The sequence below is a fragment of the Mus caroli genome, unplaced genomic scaffold (genome assembly GCF_978045245.1).
Source record: "Mus caroli unplaced genomic scaffold, Mus_caroli_1 scaffold_17, whole genome shotgun sequence".
Lineage (NCBI taxonomy): Eukaryota > Metazoa > Chordata > Mammalia > Rodentia > Muridae > Mus > Mus caroli.
Genome location: NW_028227272.1, coordinates 33,731,274 through 33,751,207, shown reverse-complemented (window position 1 = coordinate 33,751,207; position 19,934 = coordinate 33,731,274). Strand labels below are relative to the sequence as shown.

The 19,934-nt window shown below is 43.7% G+C and overlaps 1 protein-coding gene and 2 long non-coding RNA genes across 5 annotated transcripts in view; 1 reads left to right on the top strand and 2 right to left on the bottom strand.

Moving 5' to 3' along the window:
• Ildr1 (immunoglobulin like domain containing receptor 1) overlaps positions 1-10,968 on the bottom strand; it is a 32,318-nt gene extending 21,350 nt beyond the window's left edge. For both annotated transcript variants that reach the window (XM_021185325.3, XM_085832235.1), the window contains exon 1: positions 10,702-10,968. In XM_021185325.3, the coding sequence (XP_021040984.1) occupies positions 10,702-10,756 (55 nt within the window). In that variant the 5' untranslated portion in view covers positions 10,757-10,968. The remainder of the gene's footprint in view (positions 1-10,701) is intronic.
• LOC147000638 (uncharacterized) lies at positions 671-10,497 on the bottom strand. The gene is made up of 3 exons (XR_015045729.1): positions 10,464-10,497; positions 9,289-9,449; positions 671-840 (listed from the first exon to the last, which is right to left on the bottom strand). It is a non-coding gene; the product is annotated as an uncharacterized LOC147000638 (long non-coding RNA).
• A 2,329-nt stretch (positions 10,969-13,297) lies between the features above and the next one.
• Positions 13,298-19,022, top strand: LOC147000637 (uncharacterized). Of its 2 annotated transcripts, none has more exons than XR_015045673.1 (4): positions 13,298-13,399; positions 16,430-16,726; positions 16,824-16,923; positions 18,682-19,022. It is a non-coding gene; the product is annotated as an uncharacterized LOC147000637 (long non-coding RNA). The 2 variants fall into 2 exon arrangements; XR_015045672.1 differs by lacking the exon at positions 18,682-19,022 and adding an exon at positions 18,318-18,480.
• Positions 19,023-19,934: the final 912 nt, after the last annotated feature.

Below are 19,934 nucleotides of genomic sequence, written 5' to 3'. Positions count from 1 at the left end.
TCTATTTGGCTGAAGGGTAATTTGGTAGGGTGCAGCTCACTTAAGTTCCAGTTAGCTTTTGTGCAAAGACAGAGCACTTGGGAGAGAAGAATGTGCGTTTGCTGAGGGTCAGGAAAGGGAATTTGGTTGCAGCCAGAAGGTGCTCTGGGGAGAACTTTGAAGAATGCCGACTCTAACCCCTTGGAGGTAGAAGAATGGGATCATGGGTGATGGCCTTGATTACCAAATGCACATCTAGCTCCTCTTACATGAAAGCCCTTATTATGGGCAAGCCATAGATGGAGTGACCGAGTCACCTTTACCAACGTCAGTGATGGCTTTGTTGCCTGTAGACCGAGCCTCTCTATCACTTCACACTTTCAAGGCTTAAAGCCTTTCAGATCTTCCCAGGTTCTGAGCATTTAACCACATTTGTGCTTCCTCTCAGAGATCTACCAACCCCACAGTACCCCAATCGGACCACAGGCCTTCACCTCTACTCTGCCACACACACACACACACACACACACACACACACACACACCCAGGGATGGTCGGGAAGTTCAGGAAGAGGAGATACCAAAACATTCTTGTACCTTTCTGTACTAGGCACCCAGTGATGGACAGATGGTCTTTGTTTCTTGTGCTCATCTTCACGATAGGGATTAGCTTTGGTCATTCAGAGGGACGAAAGTTCAGAGGGTATAAACCCAGACCCATGTACCTATCAGCACATATCTAATTAATAAGTATCAGTGATGGAATAAAACTCAAAACTACCATGTCTCCTAAACAGGCAGAGCTCCTCTTCCAAAGTGGACATCAGGCACTAGACCCCTATGAGCAGTAGGGGTTTCCAGGCTGGGCGAGAGAGAAAGGAAGTAGTAATTAGTTCATCTCTAAAGTAAGATTGTTCCATCTTCCTTTTTCTTTAGCTTCTGACTTTAACTCTGCACAACAAACCACACGGGACATCCACAGAGATCCACACATGAGGCTTTTTAGGGTGAGACCTGAACAACAAGCAGAATCTGGGTTGGAAAAGTTTAAATTCAAATGAGAAATGTTCTCTTTATGGATGGCCTGGTTACCTGTTGCTGTTGTCAAATTTAGCACTGAAACCTTTCAAAGCTTTCTTTCTTTGTTTGTTTTTGTTTTGTTGAGACAGTGTTTCTCTGTGGTACAGCCATGACTGGCCCTAGAACTTGCTTCATAGACTAAGGCCTCAAATTTGCAGAGATTTATCTGCCTCTGCCTCATGAGTGCTGAGATTAAAGACGTGTGCTACCACACCGGGCTAAGTTTTCAAATTCTTGACTTCCTTTCATCCTGGGACCCTTCCTATGCCCAGTCTGTCACCCAATGCTCAACTGTCTCTGTCATTTTCTCTTGAAAACTTTAAAGCTACACCCTCTCCCCCATTCTAGAGATCTGATGCATTATTTCTAAGCTATGGGAAATCAGACAATGGCATTATCTGCCTCAGAATAGAATGACAAATGTCCCCAATAAGCAAAGAGCTCAACATGTATCTTTTGGATTTATTTCATCTGAATCAAGAGTTTAATGTCAACCAAGACCAGAATGTTAAAGGAAATCCTCTAGAAAGAATTGAAATTATACAAACGTAAGCTATCATGATAGTCTCTGCCTTTGCAAAAGCAGTGGGTAGATTGAATGCTTTACACTCCATACCCCGGCAAACCCATTCACAGTTTGCCTTTTCTGTGAAAGAGGAAGGGAGCGGAGAGACCTGTCATTTAAGGGTAGAATGGAAACTTCAGATGAGCTATGAGAACACATGGGAAGGAGGGAAGGGGATGGGGGTTCTTTCTTTCCCGCCACCAGGTACTTTCCGAGACCATTTCGCTGTGCCAAGTGGGGACTGCCATCTACCCTAAAGTAAGAGGAAAGCAGACCAATGAAGGCACAGTATCTCACCAGCCAAATGCCATATATTCCCAAGTGCATGCAGAACATGCAATAGTTCTTAATTCAGTGTGGTACCAAATGGGAAAAGAGGTTACAGTTTCTAAATGATGCCATCCATACAGAATAGGGATGGCACTTTTTCCTTTGAATCCAGACTTTATGGTAGGGGCTGGGGTGGGGCTAGATGGTATTTCCCCTTCCACCCCATATAAAGTTCTGCTCAAAGGACATAAGGTATTGTTTGTATGTACTTGGGATGTCCCAAAGTACCCATGTGTCAAAGACTGACTCCTGAGATGGTGAAAACTCAGAGGAGAGGAAGTGAAGGTTTCCCACCACTTGGCCATGCTATCAAAGAGGGCAGACTAAGGGATGCTGGTATTCCTCTCTTCTGAACCATCTCACTGCCAGGGGCTGAGTTACTTGGTTTCATCACAGTCACACCTCAATCCTCAAAGCAACCCTGAGCTGAAACCTCCAAGCCTGTGAGCCAGTGCAAGCCTTTCCCCTTCCCAAGCTGAGTTTCTTTTGTAACAGCAATGCAAAGTTGACCCACACAAGGTAGTAAACGGGGACACAGAGCCCAGCTGGGGAGTACAAGGCCTGGTGCCCCACTGATGGGAGTCTGGTCGCTTGAGGGTTTGCAAATGCACAGGCACCTCGGCTCCACTCAGCAGGTTAACAGAAAGCACACCGGCTCAATCTTATCAGAGTTTATGTCCGAGCAAGCAATCTCCGTAAGTGTATTTGCAGTCAGTACTCGCTACATTCCCTTAGATAACAGAGCAAATATGACAGAAGTTGAAAGGAAAGGGACCAGCAATGAGCAATGAACTGGAAGGGATAGGGAACACCGGGAGAGAAGTGTGGGTGAGGCAAGTGGGTGGAGGAGGAATTCGGTCCATGCATGCAGAACTGGGCTGGGGGAGGAACTAAGCACCAGGCATCAAAGGAGACTGAGTATCTCCTGCACTGTCAAACTCAGTACTAGATGCTTTATTATCTCCTTCTACCTCTGAAGAAAAGCAAAAGACAATTAGAAGTTCTTTTTTATTTTTCTCAAGTTTATCAGTAGCAGTCCTCAAAGGTCTGGCCTCTATGTGTGGCACACAGCTAGTGAAGCCCAAAGGTACATTTTAACAGAAACCTCCTAAAGTCCTAAATTCTGCACTGTCCTTATTATACCACTCTAGTTTCCAGATATGTTTTCAAGAATGGTTGAGGTGTAACCTTTGGAGGAATATTCTCAGGGCCAGGGAGATGGGTCTGTGGGTAAGAGCTTCTGCTGCTTGCTCAGAGCCTAGTTCTCAGCATCCACTTTGGGTGAATCATGACACCTGTAACTCTAGCTCCAGGGGATATGATACCCTCTTCTGGCTTTCACTGGTGTCCAGACACATGGGAGCATACATATACAGACACACAAATAAAAATTAACTGTTCAAGAAAAAGCATCCTCAAACTTAAAAGGCATTCACGAACGTATTCTAACCATTGCACATAGAATTTCTGTTTCTTTGTTTTGTTTATTAATATAAAATAAACAAGAAGCTTCAAGCAACACAAAGGGTCAAAGTAAAAATGTCCCTCCCTGATTGCCGTTCATTTCACTGGGTGGAGGTGTCACCGTTAATAGTCTGCTGTGCATTCTTCCAGATCTTTCCCTCACTATTTAATATGTACAATGATTAGCAACTTTGTTTATCTTTAAATGACTGACATATGCCACGTAAGTAGCTACAGATCTATTTGTTCCCAGCGGCCACATGACAATCACTCTGGGAAGTATAACTTATTACAAATTTTCCTAACAATAGATGTTTGGGTTGCTTTTGATTTCTCACTATTAGAAACAAGGATGCTGTGAATTATTGGAATGAATATTTTAATGTAACTATCTGTGTATTTGCACGTTTGTTTTTTTTATTTCATAGGGTTTGCCCAGTCAGAGGAAATAAACTTTTTATGTTGTAATAGCTACTTCAGAAATTAAATTTATAGTCCCATAAACAGTAAATGACAATATTATGCTTTCCATAACTTTTCTGGAAGGGGAAACTTGCAATCTTAAAAAATAAAAATAGAGGGAAAGTTTTTTTAAAGGTACCCACTCAGGTAACTTGAACCTGACATCCCATCGGCTTCTAGTGGGAAAGGACAAGACTTGTTTGAGGGGCACACGCTTGGAGTTTCCCAAAGTCATCTGCCCAGATTGGTGATTCATGCCCCACACACTAATCTCAGAGCATATGCAAATTTGGGCCCCAGCAGAATGCACACATACATTTATTTTTGAGGCCTTACTCTGAGCCAGACACGGTTCCAGAAGACAAAGTCTGTGCTCTGAGAACTCACCCTCTTGGTGGGGTCTCAGTGACAAGCAATAAAACACGCAGATGAAATATCTGCCATGAGCAAGTCTGGCAGGGTTTTTAGAACCCACCAGAGCTTGGAGGCCAACTCCTACCGCTGTATACCAAGGGACTGGCAGATCCACATACCAAATGCTCCTGATGGCTCTTCTTTGATGTTTCAAATTCTAAATCAAGCCCAAGTCCTAAATCAAGATCCTCTGTATAAACATGGGCTTTTTTCATGCTCCATTTAGTGGATGACCAAGACCAAAACTCAGGAACCACCCGTAACATCTCTTTCTCCTTCATCAGTCATATACAGCCTTGCCACACTGGGTTTACTTATCTCTTAAGTACCTCTGGGATCTCTGTTCTTCTTCACAGCCATTTCAGTACATCTCAGCCACTGCCTGCATATTGCCTTAGCTTAGCTGTTACGGTAAGTCTCGGTGGTTCCCACAATGTATGGATTCTACAGTGCTGTTCATCTCCCAACTCAAACTCCTTAAGATCTTTCCATTGCTCTTAACAGCAACAACAACACATGCACACACACACACACACACACACACACACACACGTACACGTTCACACACACACACACACACACATACATACATACATACATACATACATACACGCACACACGCCTCTTCCCACCATGACCCATGAAACCATTCACATCCGGTCCTTCCCAGTGTTTGTCCACACCACGCTGCAGCTTTCTCTGCTCAGATTCACTGGCACTTTTTTCCCTGCCTTACACTCACTGAGCTGCTATCTGATGATCCGGCATGTGTTACTCCTTTGATTTCAGATGATCATTCCTCAACTCAAAACATGTCTTTGGTTGGAAAAAAAAATCCAACCATTTTGTGCTCTCCTGGTACCTTAACCCAGGCTTTATAGCTGTAGTTCCAGTTCTGTATCTGCATCAGTGTGTACTTTCCTTACAGCATATGAATCCTGGGAGCCAGGACCATGACTGCTTTTGTTTGCCAGTGCAGGAGCCTCATATAAAATGATGCACTATGTGTATGCTGGTTAAAAGAAAAAGAATTAACTCAATATGGGCTAAATTTCTTGGAACAAATGTTTCATTTTTTAAAAGTTTACTTAAAAAAAAAAGTCAGAGTTAACTATTAGTAATATAACCATACAAAAGACACAAAGAATGTCTGGTACTGGGGTATATGAAGTCAGACTCCTATCAGTGGAGAGATAAGGCTGTCTGTTAGTGAGCCCTGACATTAGAGAGTCTTGAATTTCATGGAGTTTATAAGCTATCGGAAGCTTCTTGAATGGAGGGTTAAAGTGAATGAGAAAAAGGTAGGCATGGCAGGCTGCCTGTCACTCCGTGCATGGAGGATGGCTGACAGGAAAGAGACAGTGGTCTGCAGACAAGGAGTTGTGCAGACATTGGGCTAGGGTGGCTATTGGCAACTAGAAAAGAAAGAAAGAAAGAAAGAAAGAAAGAAAGAAAGAAAGAAAGAAAGGAAGGAAGGAAGGAAGGAAGGAAGGAAGAAAGAAAGAAAGAAAGAAAGAAAGAAAGAAAGAAAGAAAGAAAGAAAGAAAGAAAGAAAGAAAGAAAGAAGCCAAGCCTGGAACTAAGCAACAGAACCTAGTGACTAAAAATGGGAAGTGAACAAAGTCTCAAAACTGCCAGTTGCTTGACCCTTCCTTACCCACCAGCATTTGGAAACTGAATAGACTGCAAGTAGAGATGGGATAATCTTTGTAACTCTGAAAGTGCACAATTTCATTTTTCCCAAGGACTTCTGAACAAAATAAATTATTATGCTGAAACAAATCTAGGTAGAAGTTCCATTAATTACCCAACATTTCACCCCGTTCCATTGCATTTGGGGCTAGAAGTTTAATTGGCATATACTCAGGCACTGAGGACTAGTCCCCTGCTCTAGTGTGCATCAGGTTTCAACTCCACCAAACCAACCTGCTCCACTGTGAGAAATGGGGAAGGAGCACGGTGCCAGCTGTCCTGTCTGGTATCTCACTGTAAAATACAGGGCTTCCCCGCATCCACACTCTCCATCTGTATTAACAGCTGGAGGGGGAGTGAGCTAAGAGGAGGTGAAATGATGTCTCCTGTGTGTAACAGGCATGGGAGTTCTGGAAGGGATTTCAGGAGACCTCCAGGGGATGGGAGCATTCCAAGTGGACACTTTCCCAGCACACACAGCCTTTTCACCCTGACAGGCTCCACGTTGCTATCCACCATATTGGGAATTTTGTAAGATTTCTCTAGTTCTAAGTATAATCCGCCTCCCCACCCCGGCACCTACAGGAAATCACTCATGCTTTGTCTAGTGATCTTATCCCCCTTGTCAGTTGTAGGATTTCTCAAATCATAAGAATATGGCTGGACAGCTTATGGTTCTGTAAAGTAGCAATGCAACTCTTCTACAAGTGGGGCATAGAAGCAGTTGCCTTTAATCCCAGCACTCTAAAGGCAGAGGCAGGTAGATCTCGACAGCCTAGTTTACACAGAGAGCTCCAAGACAGCCAGAGCTGTATAGAGAGACCTTATCTCAATGAACAAACAAACAAAACCAAAACAAAATAAACCAAAAAAATCAAAACAAAAAACCTTTTTACAAAAGAGCAAATGACAGGAACCCCTTTAGGCATGAGAGGGAAGCTAAACTTGACTCTAAAAATGAACTCAGAGAATGGACGAAAGCAAGAGAACTATGAGCCAATACTGCTGAATGGCTGCTGTGCTTATTTTAGCCTCACTGAATATCTTACTTTAGGGAACAAGAATTGAGATATCATTTATGTGATTTAAAAAAAATTCGTCCTAAAAGTGACTTCTAAGAATAGCAAAAGATCCCACAACTGGCAAGTGATCTTTACAGAGCTCAGGGCCCAGTGATGGGAACTTCACAAGACTCCCTGACCTTAGCACCTTCCTCTGGAACTTCACAATTTGATCGCTGGTCTGCGCGGCACAACTGTGGAAACTCAGATGCTAATCAGGGGCTTGGCTTGACGCTTCTCAACAAGCAAAATGGAACAAGTCGCCAGACCACAAAGGAACTCACTTAAGTGCAGGGCTTTCCAAAAAGTGCATTGCAATTGGAATAGCTGGTCTTCAGAAAACTGACGTAACGGTTTCCTAGTCAACAGTTTTTGCGTGCAGATTATCATCTCTGAGTTTTAACATCAATAATACTGCATGCTAATTATCATTTTTTCTGACATAGTAACAGAATTTTGTGAACCTTTTGTTTCTATATTATAACCCTTACATATGTATACACACTGCTGTACTGTCACACACATATGTCCTGTGACGGTAAGTTGTGGGAGAGTTTTTGATAAGCATTGTTTTTGTAAGACACTGCAAGCAAGTAATGTCTCTACAGTTCTATCTGAAGAGGTATTTTGTGATGTTTAGTTTAAAAATAAGGAAAAGGGTAAAGGCTGGGGAAATGGGCTCATTCCTAGGATTTCTTGAGGGGGCGCCATGCCATAGCTACTGTGTTTGAATGGAAGCCACCCAAAAAGAGATGGTCTGGCTGGGTGTATGGGCAGCAATGGTGGGAAGGACTAAATGTACATATTTTCTCGATGAAAAGAGTTGAAGCAACTCACCCAGAGTTATGAGTATACAGAGGCAGAGTCTGAAGTCTAACTTCACAGTCACTGCTATAGCTTGGGCTTGGAGTGTTTCCCAAAAGCCCAAGTGTTAAAGATTTGGACCCAGTTTGGCACCGTCGAGAGGTGCTAGAACCTTCAATAGATGGGGGTCTCGAGGAAGGCAATTGGAAAGTGCCCTCAAGGAACATATTGGGGCCCCGGTCCTATCCTGTTGCTCTGTCACTATTCTTAGCCACTTTGAAGAGGGCAGCCTCTTCTACCATGTGACCCCATGTGAATGCACTGCCTGACTACAGCCCCCAAAGCATTGAGGCCAACAAACCATGGACTGAGAATTCTAAGATTGTGAGCCAAGATAAACCTTTCCTCTCTTCAACTTGATTGCCTCGGTTATTTTGATACAATAACAGGCATCTCGCTGTTCCTTGTGCTTCCTAGCCACAAGAGAAGAACAAGTAAGTTTCTTCAAGCTTAGCTTTAACCAGTCTTACTTGGGTCCAAATCATAACTAGTACTATCACCATGGTTACCAAATCATAACTAGTACTATCACCATGGTTAAGGCCTCCTTCATTTTGTACAAGCAGTATATAGAGTACTTTTAAACCTGTTAATTAATTCTTACAAAAACTGTATGAAATGATATTATTATCCATGTTTACTGCAGGCTTTAAAGAGTTCAGCAAATTACCAGAGTCACACAGACATCAATTACACAAACTCAAAAAAAAACATCATCTAGAGCAGCAGTTCTCCACCTTCCTAATGCCGTGACCCTTCAATACAGTTCCTCATGTTGTGCGGACCCCCAACCATAAAATTATCTCGTTGCTACTTCATAACTATAATTTTGCTACTGTTAGGAATCATAATATGAATATCAGTGTTTTTGATGGTCTTAGGCGACCCCTGTGAAAGGGTCATTTGATCGCCAAGAGAGTCTCAACCCACAGGCTGAGAACCACGGGTCCATAGAGCAGATGCAGTATTACTGATGGCACGCTACATAGTCAGGGACAATATCTGTCAAAGTAGCTATTTCCCCTCAAAGTGCTGGGGTCTCAGTTTCTCATCTGTGAAATGAAAGTGAACCTGGATAATCATGGTAGACTTCACTTTCCACACTCTCATAAAACACTGGCCAACTTCCACTTAGGGAAGACCAGGCTAGCACCACACCCTGTAATATTGTCTTGTCTCAAGGGCCTAGCGACTAACATAACATCGTGTGGCTCAGAGACCTGGAGCCATGCTTTTTACAGTTAGTGTGTTGGATACTCTAGTATATATTTGGCTATAGTGGCTGTATTTTTTTTTTTTAATGCTCATTGAAAATGTTCAAACAAACAAAAACAAAAAACTGGACAGTTTAAAATATTTAGGGCACCAGGGTTTATACCCTGACAGGTTCTTCATCTCAGGCGTTCTTGTTCTGTCTAGAAGACTGACAGCTCCATCAGAAGTCCCAGGTTGGGAAACAGGATGTCAGGGGCTGATGGAAGCAGACCTCTATTTTCCTAAGGCAGCTCAAACAGGAATTTTGTCCCCAGCTGCCACAGACTTGGAGAAGAAGAATTCAACACACTGGAGAAAAGACTGTAGATAACTCCAGAATTCTTACAAATTTGCACTTAGGGTCTAAGTTGGTTAACTATTCTGGTGGTGTTTGAGTACCTAAACCCTAACGAGGCTTCATATGCTTCTTGTCCACTGTGTATGTTCAGCATCTAGTTGTTAGCTTTAGACAACTTATAAAGCCTCTGTCTGGCCGAACAAGTTGAAAGGCAGCCTGCCACAGGAATGCTGCCTTTTCTCGGTTCCCTACCCTTTTTCAACCCTCCCTCCTTGTATTCCCAACATTAAGCTTTGGTAGACTCTAGTTTCCGTGAGATTTGATTACATCTGAGCAACTCTCTAGCTCATAGAAAGGGAAGTCTGCCTCCATTTTCATATTACATCTGCCTGGACGAACCATAGAAGCTTCAAATTGGTCGGTGAGCAAACTGATATTCCCAAAGGGGATCAAGTGGGAAGTGAGTCGTTATAAAACTGGGTGGACCGTCCAAAGGAAATGAAATTGAAAATTCTCGTTTGCAGAGTCACAGCTACAGGCTAATGTGAACAGAGCCCAGAGAGCCTTCCCTTCTCTCTCCTTTCCTATTCGGCCTCACTCACAGACAAGACCTTTGCCCTGTTTCCAAGAGGTACCTTAAGACATTCAGATTCCCAGTGAGACCCTTAGTGTGGAGGTAGAAAGAAAGGTGCAGGGCAGCTGGAGGGGCTGATAAAGAGGAGGTGGACGCAAAAAGGAGGAAATTATCAAATGACAGGTACTAGCGGAGGGCCTGTAAGAGACTCGAATTTATGCCCAACACTCCTTCATACACTACCGACGCAATCTAACTTGTCAGGAAAGAATAAATGCACTCTGGGCCAAAATGGTTGTCGTCGCATCTACACTCTGAAAGCAAGTTCGACAAGGGGTAGAGGACGGGGAAAGGGGTATTAAGAAGTTGAAGAATGGTGATTTCGCCTGTATCGATTCGGTTTTAGCCATCAAGCATCTAACAACACCTGTTGGAGTGTAAATCCAAAGGCTGAGGTTTCTTTTCCGTTGCATCTGTTTCCGAAGGCCCTGGGCTAATGAAGAAAACAACAGGTTCCCACGACACTCGATCCGGCCCCTGCACCTCCCGGTGCCAGGAGCTACCCGAGTGCACCGCCCCGCGGGTGGCCAGCTCTGCAGGGCCAGGCAAATGGCTTCCTGTCTCGTGTGGCCCCGGATGGGACTCCCCCCTTTTTCAGGGCTCACCTGCTGGGAGCCAGGTGAAGAGGAGCAGGCCAGCAGCGAGCAACCCGCAGCCCATGCTGGCCCCCTCGCTGGCTACAGAGGCTCAAGGGCCTCGGGGAGCCGCGTCTTTCTTCATCAGCCGCCGGCCAGGACTCGCATCTCCGAGGAGACCCGTAGGTCGAACTATACGACGGGAGCGTTCCCTCTGGTCCCCACAGGTACGGCCCAGTCCACCGGTACCTGAGGCTCTCTGAGCTCCGCCCCAGCCCAGGGCTGTCTCGGTTTCCTGCTCCGCCCCGGCTTGGGGACCGCAAGCCTCCGCCCTACCTGTCACAGGCTGCCAGGTGACCCATCTCCGCAGGAAACAGAGCCTCTAGCCGGCTCCGCCTGCGCGCAGAGAAACTTGTCACTGGCTCCCCTAAGTTCTAAGTCACCCTCACCCCTTGCAATTCTTTCCTGGTTCTAGAATTACGTGGCTGTAACTTCTTAGGGAGTAGTTTTTCTCGTTGATGCACCTCTCTGTTTCTCTCTGTCTCTCTCTGTCTCTGTCTGTCTGTCTGTCTGTCTGTCTGTCTGTCTGTCTCTCTCTCTCTCTCTCTCTCACACACACACACACACACACACACACACACACGCACGCACTCACTGAAAATACACTTCTGTACACTTCTGATGTTTATACCTAATGTCTTCTTGTCTTTCTTTATTCAAACTAAAGATTCTAAAAAGTAGAGCAGGAACCAGAGACCACAAATTTATTTTTCCACACTTATAAAATGAACACATGCTCACAGGAAAATAGGGAAAGTGTAATGGGGAAAGAAAGACCCTCTCTCACTGTACATAGATTCGGTTAGTGGTGATGTATTTTTTCCTTGGGTTTTCCACCCATCTTTCCTCGTAGCTCAGCAACCATGCACAGATCTCAGGTAGTTCAAGACCAAAGTTTAGACCTTTGACCCAGTGAGGACAACTAGTTCTCTTAGCCACCATACCCAGTCTTTAGTGTTCCTTGGCAGGAAGTGAGTAGGGCCATGGGAATTTATAACTACTAAAAGAAAGGGGAGAAAGGCAAAGTGGCCTTATCAAACCAATCAAGACATTAACTTGGAAAGTCACGTATATTCTGGGCAATGTAAATAGATAGCAAGGCAGTTTACACACTCTTTCCTTATAGGGATTTTCATTGTCTGCTATATTCTCCTGTAAGAAGAGTGTTCCTCCTTTCACGTCTCCCACCTCCAGCCTCCCCTGCCCATCACCTGCTTCAAGAATAGCATTATAAAGTGCTATTAAACAGAGCTCAGGAGGCCCCCACCCTGGTCACTGAACAGGATGCAGCTATTATTTCTCATGAGCACCTACCTCTCTTGTCTTGCTAGGCTTTCAAGGACATTCTCTTCACTGTTGCTGCTAGCGTTCTCTATCCCCTTCCTGCACAAAGAAGCAGGCTTGTCCTGGATCTGTAGAAACCCACCCCCACCGCACGCGCGCGCACACACACACACACACACACACACACACACACACACACACACACGCTTCTGGGTTAGGCCTCTGGTCCCCTCAATGGGCCTCTTCACTTTAAATATTTTTCCTATAGTCTCTTCTCTTCCAGAAAATAGGAAGTAAATTCAGGAAGTATGTGGCCAAAAGCAGGTTATGAAGAGTGTGTAGGAGCCACTCTGGCTCTTTTAGGGTAGAAAACATCATGGCAGCAGGAGGAGGCATTACTTTGCAGGGTGTGTGTGTGTGTGGGGGGGGTCTTGTTCCATACTCTTCAGAGACCCTGCATATGTTTCTAGGAACACTAGTCATGTCAGATGTCTGTGACAGGAAGGGATTTAGGGATTTGTGTGGTTTCTGGGTTTTGGCACTGTCCTCAGTAGTTTTCAACCCCAGTCTAAAGTACTCTAGTTCTCATCTTAGCTCACCTACCTCCTAAACCTCTCAGCCCTTACTTTGGTAGAAGGACATTTTAGTGCTCATCTAAGCAAGCATTTCTCCATTTCCTTTCCTCAGGGTTTAACAGATAATAATAAGTGGGAGTGGGGCTGACTGAGCTGTGGCCTCACGACCGAGGTCTGAGCTGTGAGTTCATCATTTAGAATCATCATCTTGAAACTTTGTTCATAAAGCATTCTGAAATCTGTGTGCTTCCCAGACACTGTGCATATCCTTCCATATTTAACACTGCAGCACTTACTTTTAAATACATTTATTAAGAATGAAAATTGTCTGATCCACATTTAAAGACAGGATAATATAAATAAAATCACTGGATGTTTAGGGCTAAATACTAGCATATAGACTGTGCCTTCTACATTTTTTTTTTTTTGTATAGCTAGACCTAGCATAAATACCCGCCAGAAAGATAGTACTTAACAAATATTTGCTTAGTTCTATCATTAGGTCCTAGAGAAACTGACAGCTGATCTGGGATTAAATGAATAAAACATTGCCAGACTCACCAATCAGAGACATCAGAATGTACAGAATTCATGGCACGAGGAAATGGCTGAGCTGAACTACACAGACTTCGGTTTTGCTAGGCTACTGTGTTAGAAAACCAGTCAGGTTGCATAAAGGGCTTTGTTTGAGCAGCTAAAGAACCACAGCTTTATACAGCAGACAATGAGCACAGTGTCTGAAGTTGGGTGAGGCATGGCAGGAGAAAACTGCAGAAAGAGAAACGTGGCAGTCACAAGAAGAACGGCAGGTAGGCAAGAGAGAGCCACCTACAGTAAGGAGGCAGGTTAGGAAACTGTTACTGTAGTTAAGATGGGAAACCCTGATGGGGACACCAAGGGCTCAAACCAACCATGGGTCTTCAAATTGTAGGTGAGGGAATGCTTCGGCAGGTACAAGAAGGTAGAACTGTTGAGGTCAATCAGCATAGATGCCAAGAAAAGAGTACAGGTTTCTGCCAGGAACTCTGAGTAGGTAGTGACATATTTAAAGACAACAGACACACTGAAAGAATAACAAGGTTTTAATTATTCAGATAGACTGCCCTAAAAGTCCTTTGGGTTGGACACTTTCATTAAGTGGAATTGTCTGAATGAAGTTGGTATGGAGTTCTGAGTCAGTAGCAGGGTTGAGGTACCTAATTACTGGATGTAACAAAGTCAAAAGGCAGTGTGGTCCAGTAAAGGAAATTTTAGAACAAGCATGTGAACTATTTTCACTCCTATTTAGCATCATACTGGACAGCTGCACAACAAGAAAGAGTTAAAAATCCTGTAAATGAAGAATGAAAGTGTTAGTTAGAGTTTCAGGATTATCCATATAGAAGAACAAAAAGAATCAGTGTGTGTATGCATATATATGCACATATATACATATACATACACACACACAAAACTCTCTCTACATATATGTATATATGTGTATATATATATATGTATATATATATGTATATATATTTCTTTTTGAGACGAGGTTTCTCTCTGTAGGCCTGACTGTCCTGGAACTTGCTATGTAGACCAGGCTGGCCTCAAACTCAGCAACTCAGAGACCTGCCTGACTTTGTCTCCCAAGTGCTAGGATCAAAGGCGTGTACCACCACCACCCAGCAAGAATCTGCATATTTTATAAAAGCTGACAAGAGAGGGTGTTAGAAAAAGGTCAATACAGCAATGTTACTGAAGTATATATATGTGTGTGTGTGTGTGAACAAAATACATTTGGAAGATAGTATTTTAATATATATACATAGATAGATAGATAGATAGAGAGAGAGAGAGAGAGAGTAGAAAACTTACAGTAGAAAACAACTTAAAGGTAACTAGAAATAAAATTAACAAGCATGTGGAATATATTAATTAAAATCTTAAGCACTTAGTGAAAACTTTTTTTAAAAGAAAAATAATTCCAAAACTGTGTCTTGTTCTTAGGGAAGAACACTCAGTGTGACCAAGGATGACAGCTAAATCAGTAAATTCTATATTGTTCTAGTAAAATACCTGAAAACAAGTTTAAGAATTTTACAGCTTATTTTTAAAATTGAATAAAGATTAGAGGTGGTTAATTAGCCAACATGTATTTCAAGAAGGAGGAACTAGGGGAGTTTTCTGTACCAAACATCAAAGCTAAAAATCTGACCAATGACAACAGTATGATGTTGGGTAAACAGACAAAGGGAACGTAAAATATTCCAGAAATTACAACCACACAAATTGAGATAGATGTCCAGGCCTTTTAACCCTTGGTCCCTAGTTGGTTTGGAAAGAGCATGGGGGAGGTGCAGCTTTGCTAGAGCTCCGCTTATCATGACTGCCGACTGCCATGCCTCCCCACTGTAAAGGATCCTTAGCTTTCTGGGACCATAAGCCCAAATATCCTTTCCTTCCACAAGTTGCTTTGGTCACATTATTTTTTTCCCTAGCAACAGAAAAGTAACATATATGTGTGTGTGTGTGTGTGTATCCAAAGGTGGTATTATAATTCAGTCAGCACACTGTAAACTCTACAATAAGTGATACCAAGACAAATAGCTTTTTTATGTGTCTAAAGGCAAGAAAATGTATCTTCATACAGAATGCAAAATCAATTTTCAACTGATTAATATCCAAAGGCTAAAATAAAACATTTCAAGTTTTATTTTAAGAATAAAATATAAGAGAACATACATGTGACCCCAAAGGAAAGCATTATGGTTAGACTGCCAAGTGTACCACCAAAAGGCACTTATGTTGTATGAGTAGTTCCCAGGGAAAGGAGACAGGAAGGAAGGAAGGAAGGAAGGAAGGAAGGAAGGAAGGAAGGAAGGAAGGAAGGAAGGAAGGAAGGAAGGAAGGAAGGAAGGGAGGGAGGAAAGGAGGGAGAGAGGGAGGGAGGGAGGAAGGGAGGGAAGGAGGGAGGAAAGGAGGTAGGGAGGGAGGAAAGGAGGGAGGGAGGGAGGGAGGGAGGAAAGGAGGGAGGGAGGGAGGGAGGGAGGGAGGGAGGGAGGGAGGGAGGGAGGGAGGGAAGATAGACAGACAGTGACAGCCAGGAGCCAAGTTGTTGCTGCGGACACCAGAAGCCTTTGGAACTGCTTTCCAGAAGAAACTGTAAACTCTAGGGGAGTCGGCAAGACAAAGCTCAGAATACAGCAAAGCATGGCAGAGCTTACCGAGTGCTTCTGGTATGAGCACCAAAGACCAAATTGTTAACAGGAATGTAGACAGTAAAGACTGCCACGAGATTTCAGACAGAATAAATGGCTCCTCAGAGAATTTGAGTAGAGGCCATGGGTGCTACTTTCTGGCAAAGAACCTGTGAACATCTTGTCTATGCCCTGAGATTTGGAAACGGTGATGGACTACTTAATCTGGTGGAGGACAGTGCAAGTCAGTGAAGCATACAGGCTGTAGCATGGGTTTAGTGGCTTCTTCTGGTAGATTTGCAATGAGAATCAGAAGCAAAACCAGAACAGAAAGTTTTGAAAAACGTACAACTTTTTCCAGAAAAGAAGTGTGCTTGAAGTAGAGGCCAAGGAGGGCATGGGTATTAAAGAGATTAACACCATTAATTATAAGAACAAAAGTAAACCAAAAGCCAAGTGCTTTGTACTGGCACAGTAAAAAAAGATGCTTTGAGAGATCTTGAAAATTAGCAAAACAATATCTATCTCAGGCTCCAGGGTAAAGTTTCCTTTAGAAGATGGCACCTCTCCGGTACTCTGCTGGTCCAGGAATGTCTAGGAGGTTATAGGTTATCTATCATCCTGTGATTCATTTCACTTGTTGTTGTTGTTGTTGTTATTCAGATAACTCACAAGCCACTACAACCATGATCCCAAAAGATGTGGCTATTGCTTGTGCTGGAATCGCCCATGTGATGGTGGAGTTCTAGGAAGGCAGAAAGCAAGTATTGTGGCGTCCTCAAGGCTTCCACCTAGATATCTAAGAAAAGTATGGAAAACCAAGCACAGGGTAGCAAGGTCAGTGTGCCTGCAGGATGTCCCTGAAAGGGTGAGTATGAATCTGTGAGAGTAAAGCCAAGCTACAACGGAGATCCCAGGACAACAGAAATGCCCGGAACCTGGAAAGTGTGCCAAAGAAAGGTAAGGGAGCAGACAGAGCCATCCTAGATGAAAAGCTGTTTCCCACGGCAGCTATAGAGGAAGACCCTTTAAGTTTTCACTTTCACTTTTGTGCCAGGAGCTATTTGTGCCACCATGTGCCATTTGCTCTTTCCATGATGTGCAGTACCCCCAGAAGCCCCAAATAATGGAGTCATCAACCTCAAATCTCCAAAACTGTAAGTCAAAAATAAAACATTTCCTTTATAAATGTTTTTTTTTTTTTTTTTTTTATCTATCTCATTGACAGTAAAGAAAATCTTCATATCACACTATGGCTGAGTTACAGAGCTTGGAGTTCTCAGGTTATAGCAGCAAATACAGAGATCACACACACACACACACACACACACACACACACTCTCACACATACACACACACACACACAGAGAGAGAGAGAGAGAGAGAGAGAGAGAGAGAGAGAGAGAATATAGAAGAGAATAATATGCACACAGAGAGATTATACACAGAATATACAGAGAGAATACAAAGATAGTGGAGAAAAAAATGGCACTCAAGTGTTTCTCTGCTCCCCTGTCTGTGTGTCTGTGTCCTCAACTAGACCCAAATGGAAAATGTGATTATTCTAACCTAAATTCCTTCTGTTCAATCTTGCCACCACTCACTGCAACCAAATATTGAGTTTTCTAGTGGTTTCTTTTTCAGTGTCTATGAGCTTATTCCTGGAACAAGGGCTCAAGGAGGATGTCCACCACCACCACTACCATCACTACCACCACCACCTCCACACCACCACCACATCCACACCACCACCACCACCACATCCACACCACCACCACCACCACATCCACACCACCACCACCACCACATCCACACCACCAACACACCACCACCACTACCATCACTACCACCACCACCTCCACACCACCACCACATCCACACCACCACCACCACCACATCCACACCACCACCACCACCACACCACCACCACCACCACCACCACATCCACACCACCACCACCACCACCACCACCACCACCACCACCACTACATCCACACCACCACCACCTCCACCACCACCACCACCACCACATCCACCACATCCACACCACCACTACCACCACCACCTCCACACCACCAACACACCACCACCACCACCACCACCACCTCCACACCACCACCACCACCACACCATTATCCCCATGCTTTGCATCTCTCTGGCAGGGCCCAGTTTTCTGTTTAGCCCTTTTGATGAGCAGCCACTGTACAAACATTTTCTGTAAGGTGTGAGGAGGGTCAGAATAGCCAGACGGCCAAGCCAGCTTCAGAGCATATGGTTCGTTCTATGGGAAAGTCATGCAAGTGTCCTTAACATGTTCCCAGGCAGCTGCAATGCACAGTCAGAGTTGACAATCTAAGTGAAGGGTGAACTGAATGAGTGTCCCACATATCTGCATCTGAATAGGGCATTCCCCAGGGCAGTCCTTAGACGAACACTTCCAACAGTATCAGCTCTCACTGGTAGCCACGTTGCCAACATCTATGCTGACAGAATGGGAGAATTTCAAGACTTGTAATGTGCAAGTTTCTCCTCCTTCTTCCTTCTGTTCCAGGACCATGTGACATACTCCTCCTAAACTCCGATTGGAGTGAATCTCAGGATGTTCCCCCACCCCCGGACTTGTATAAGGAATGCAACTAACAGAGTCTCTCCAACCTCTCTTCTCTATTTGTAGTGTTGGCTGGGTAGCTACAGCAGTGGCTTCCACACTATGTGCCAGGCAGTTCTGAATTCTTGCGAAAGGGTTGTTTTGAAAAAAAAAAAAAATCACAGAACCAAATGATTCAATGGCTGTTTCTGGAACTGGCATTCTACTGTGGTAAAATTCTAGGGGAACAAACTGATTCCACCAGAGTTTGGTGTAAACCGTATGCCTCAATGTCTGCTGAAGACTATTTACCCGCTGTCATTAACAGGATATTTATGCCTCCATGGAAACCCTCTACTGGAATTTAGTCCCTAATGTGGCAGTCCTTGGAGATGCGATCGTGAAGATGAATGGGGAGGTGGTTAGACCATGAGGTGATACCCTCACCGATGACACTGGTGCCTTTTTAAGGCACACCCCAGAGAGCTCCTTTTCATGTCCTGCCATATAAAGACCAGAAGATGCGTGGGCACCCATGTACCAGCACTCCAGCCTTTACCGGATGTGTGGGCACCTTGACTTTGGATTTCCTAGCCCTCAAAGCATTGAGAAATGAGTTTGGGTATTTATAAACTACCTGCTCCACATAGATTTCTTTTTAAAAAATATTTTCATTACATTTATTTATTTCCTGATTTGGGGAGTTGGGGATATGCACACGCAGAGGACAGCTTAGGGGAGTCTGTTCTCTTCTTCCACCATGTGGGGCCTGGTATTGGCCTCATACGGATGGCAAGTGCCTTTATCAGCCAAGTCATACCACTGGCCTACAGTGGGTTTTTATAACAATATAATCAGACTAAGATATAACTCCGTTCAAAAGCAAATATTACAAACTGATTACCCAGAAACCCAAATCAGCGTGTATGTACCTATTTTGTTTTACTTAATGATTATTTTTGTGTGTGTAAACATGCATAAATCAGAGATGTATGGCTCAATGGACTGCCACAATGTGAAAACATCTCTGCCCACAAACACTGGGGACAAGATGTAGAACAGCATTGCCATTCAGGAAGCTTCTAGTAGCATCCATAAGCTTTGTGTTGTATTGCATTGCACTGCATTGTGTTGTAATGCACTGTATTGATCTGAGACAGGGCCCGTATATTCCAGGCTGACTTCAAACTTGCTGTGTAGTTTAAGATGATCTTGAACTTCTAATCCTTCTGCTTTACTGCCCAAGTACTGGGATTATAGGCATTCTCCATTATAGTTGTTTTATGTGGTGCTGTCAATCAAATCTAAGGCTTTGTACATGCTAGGCAAACACTCTTCCAACTGAGCTACATCCGCATCCTTTCCACATAAGCCTTCTTAATCAGTTCCTCCCTCCTACTCTGAAGGTAAGTACCATCGTCACATCTTATATTATAGGTTAGCTTTGAGTCCTTTTAAGTTTATATAAAAATAATCTAGTTCACATTTTGGGTGTGTCCCTTTTGCCTAATTATATAGTAGTGGGATCCATCTATGTTTAAAATGTAATCCCACTTTTCATCGCAGAATTCAGCAAGCAGA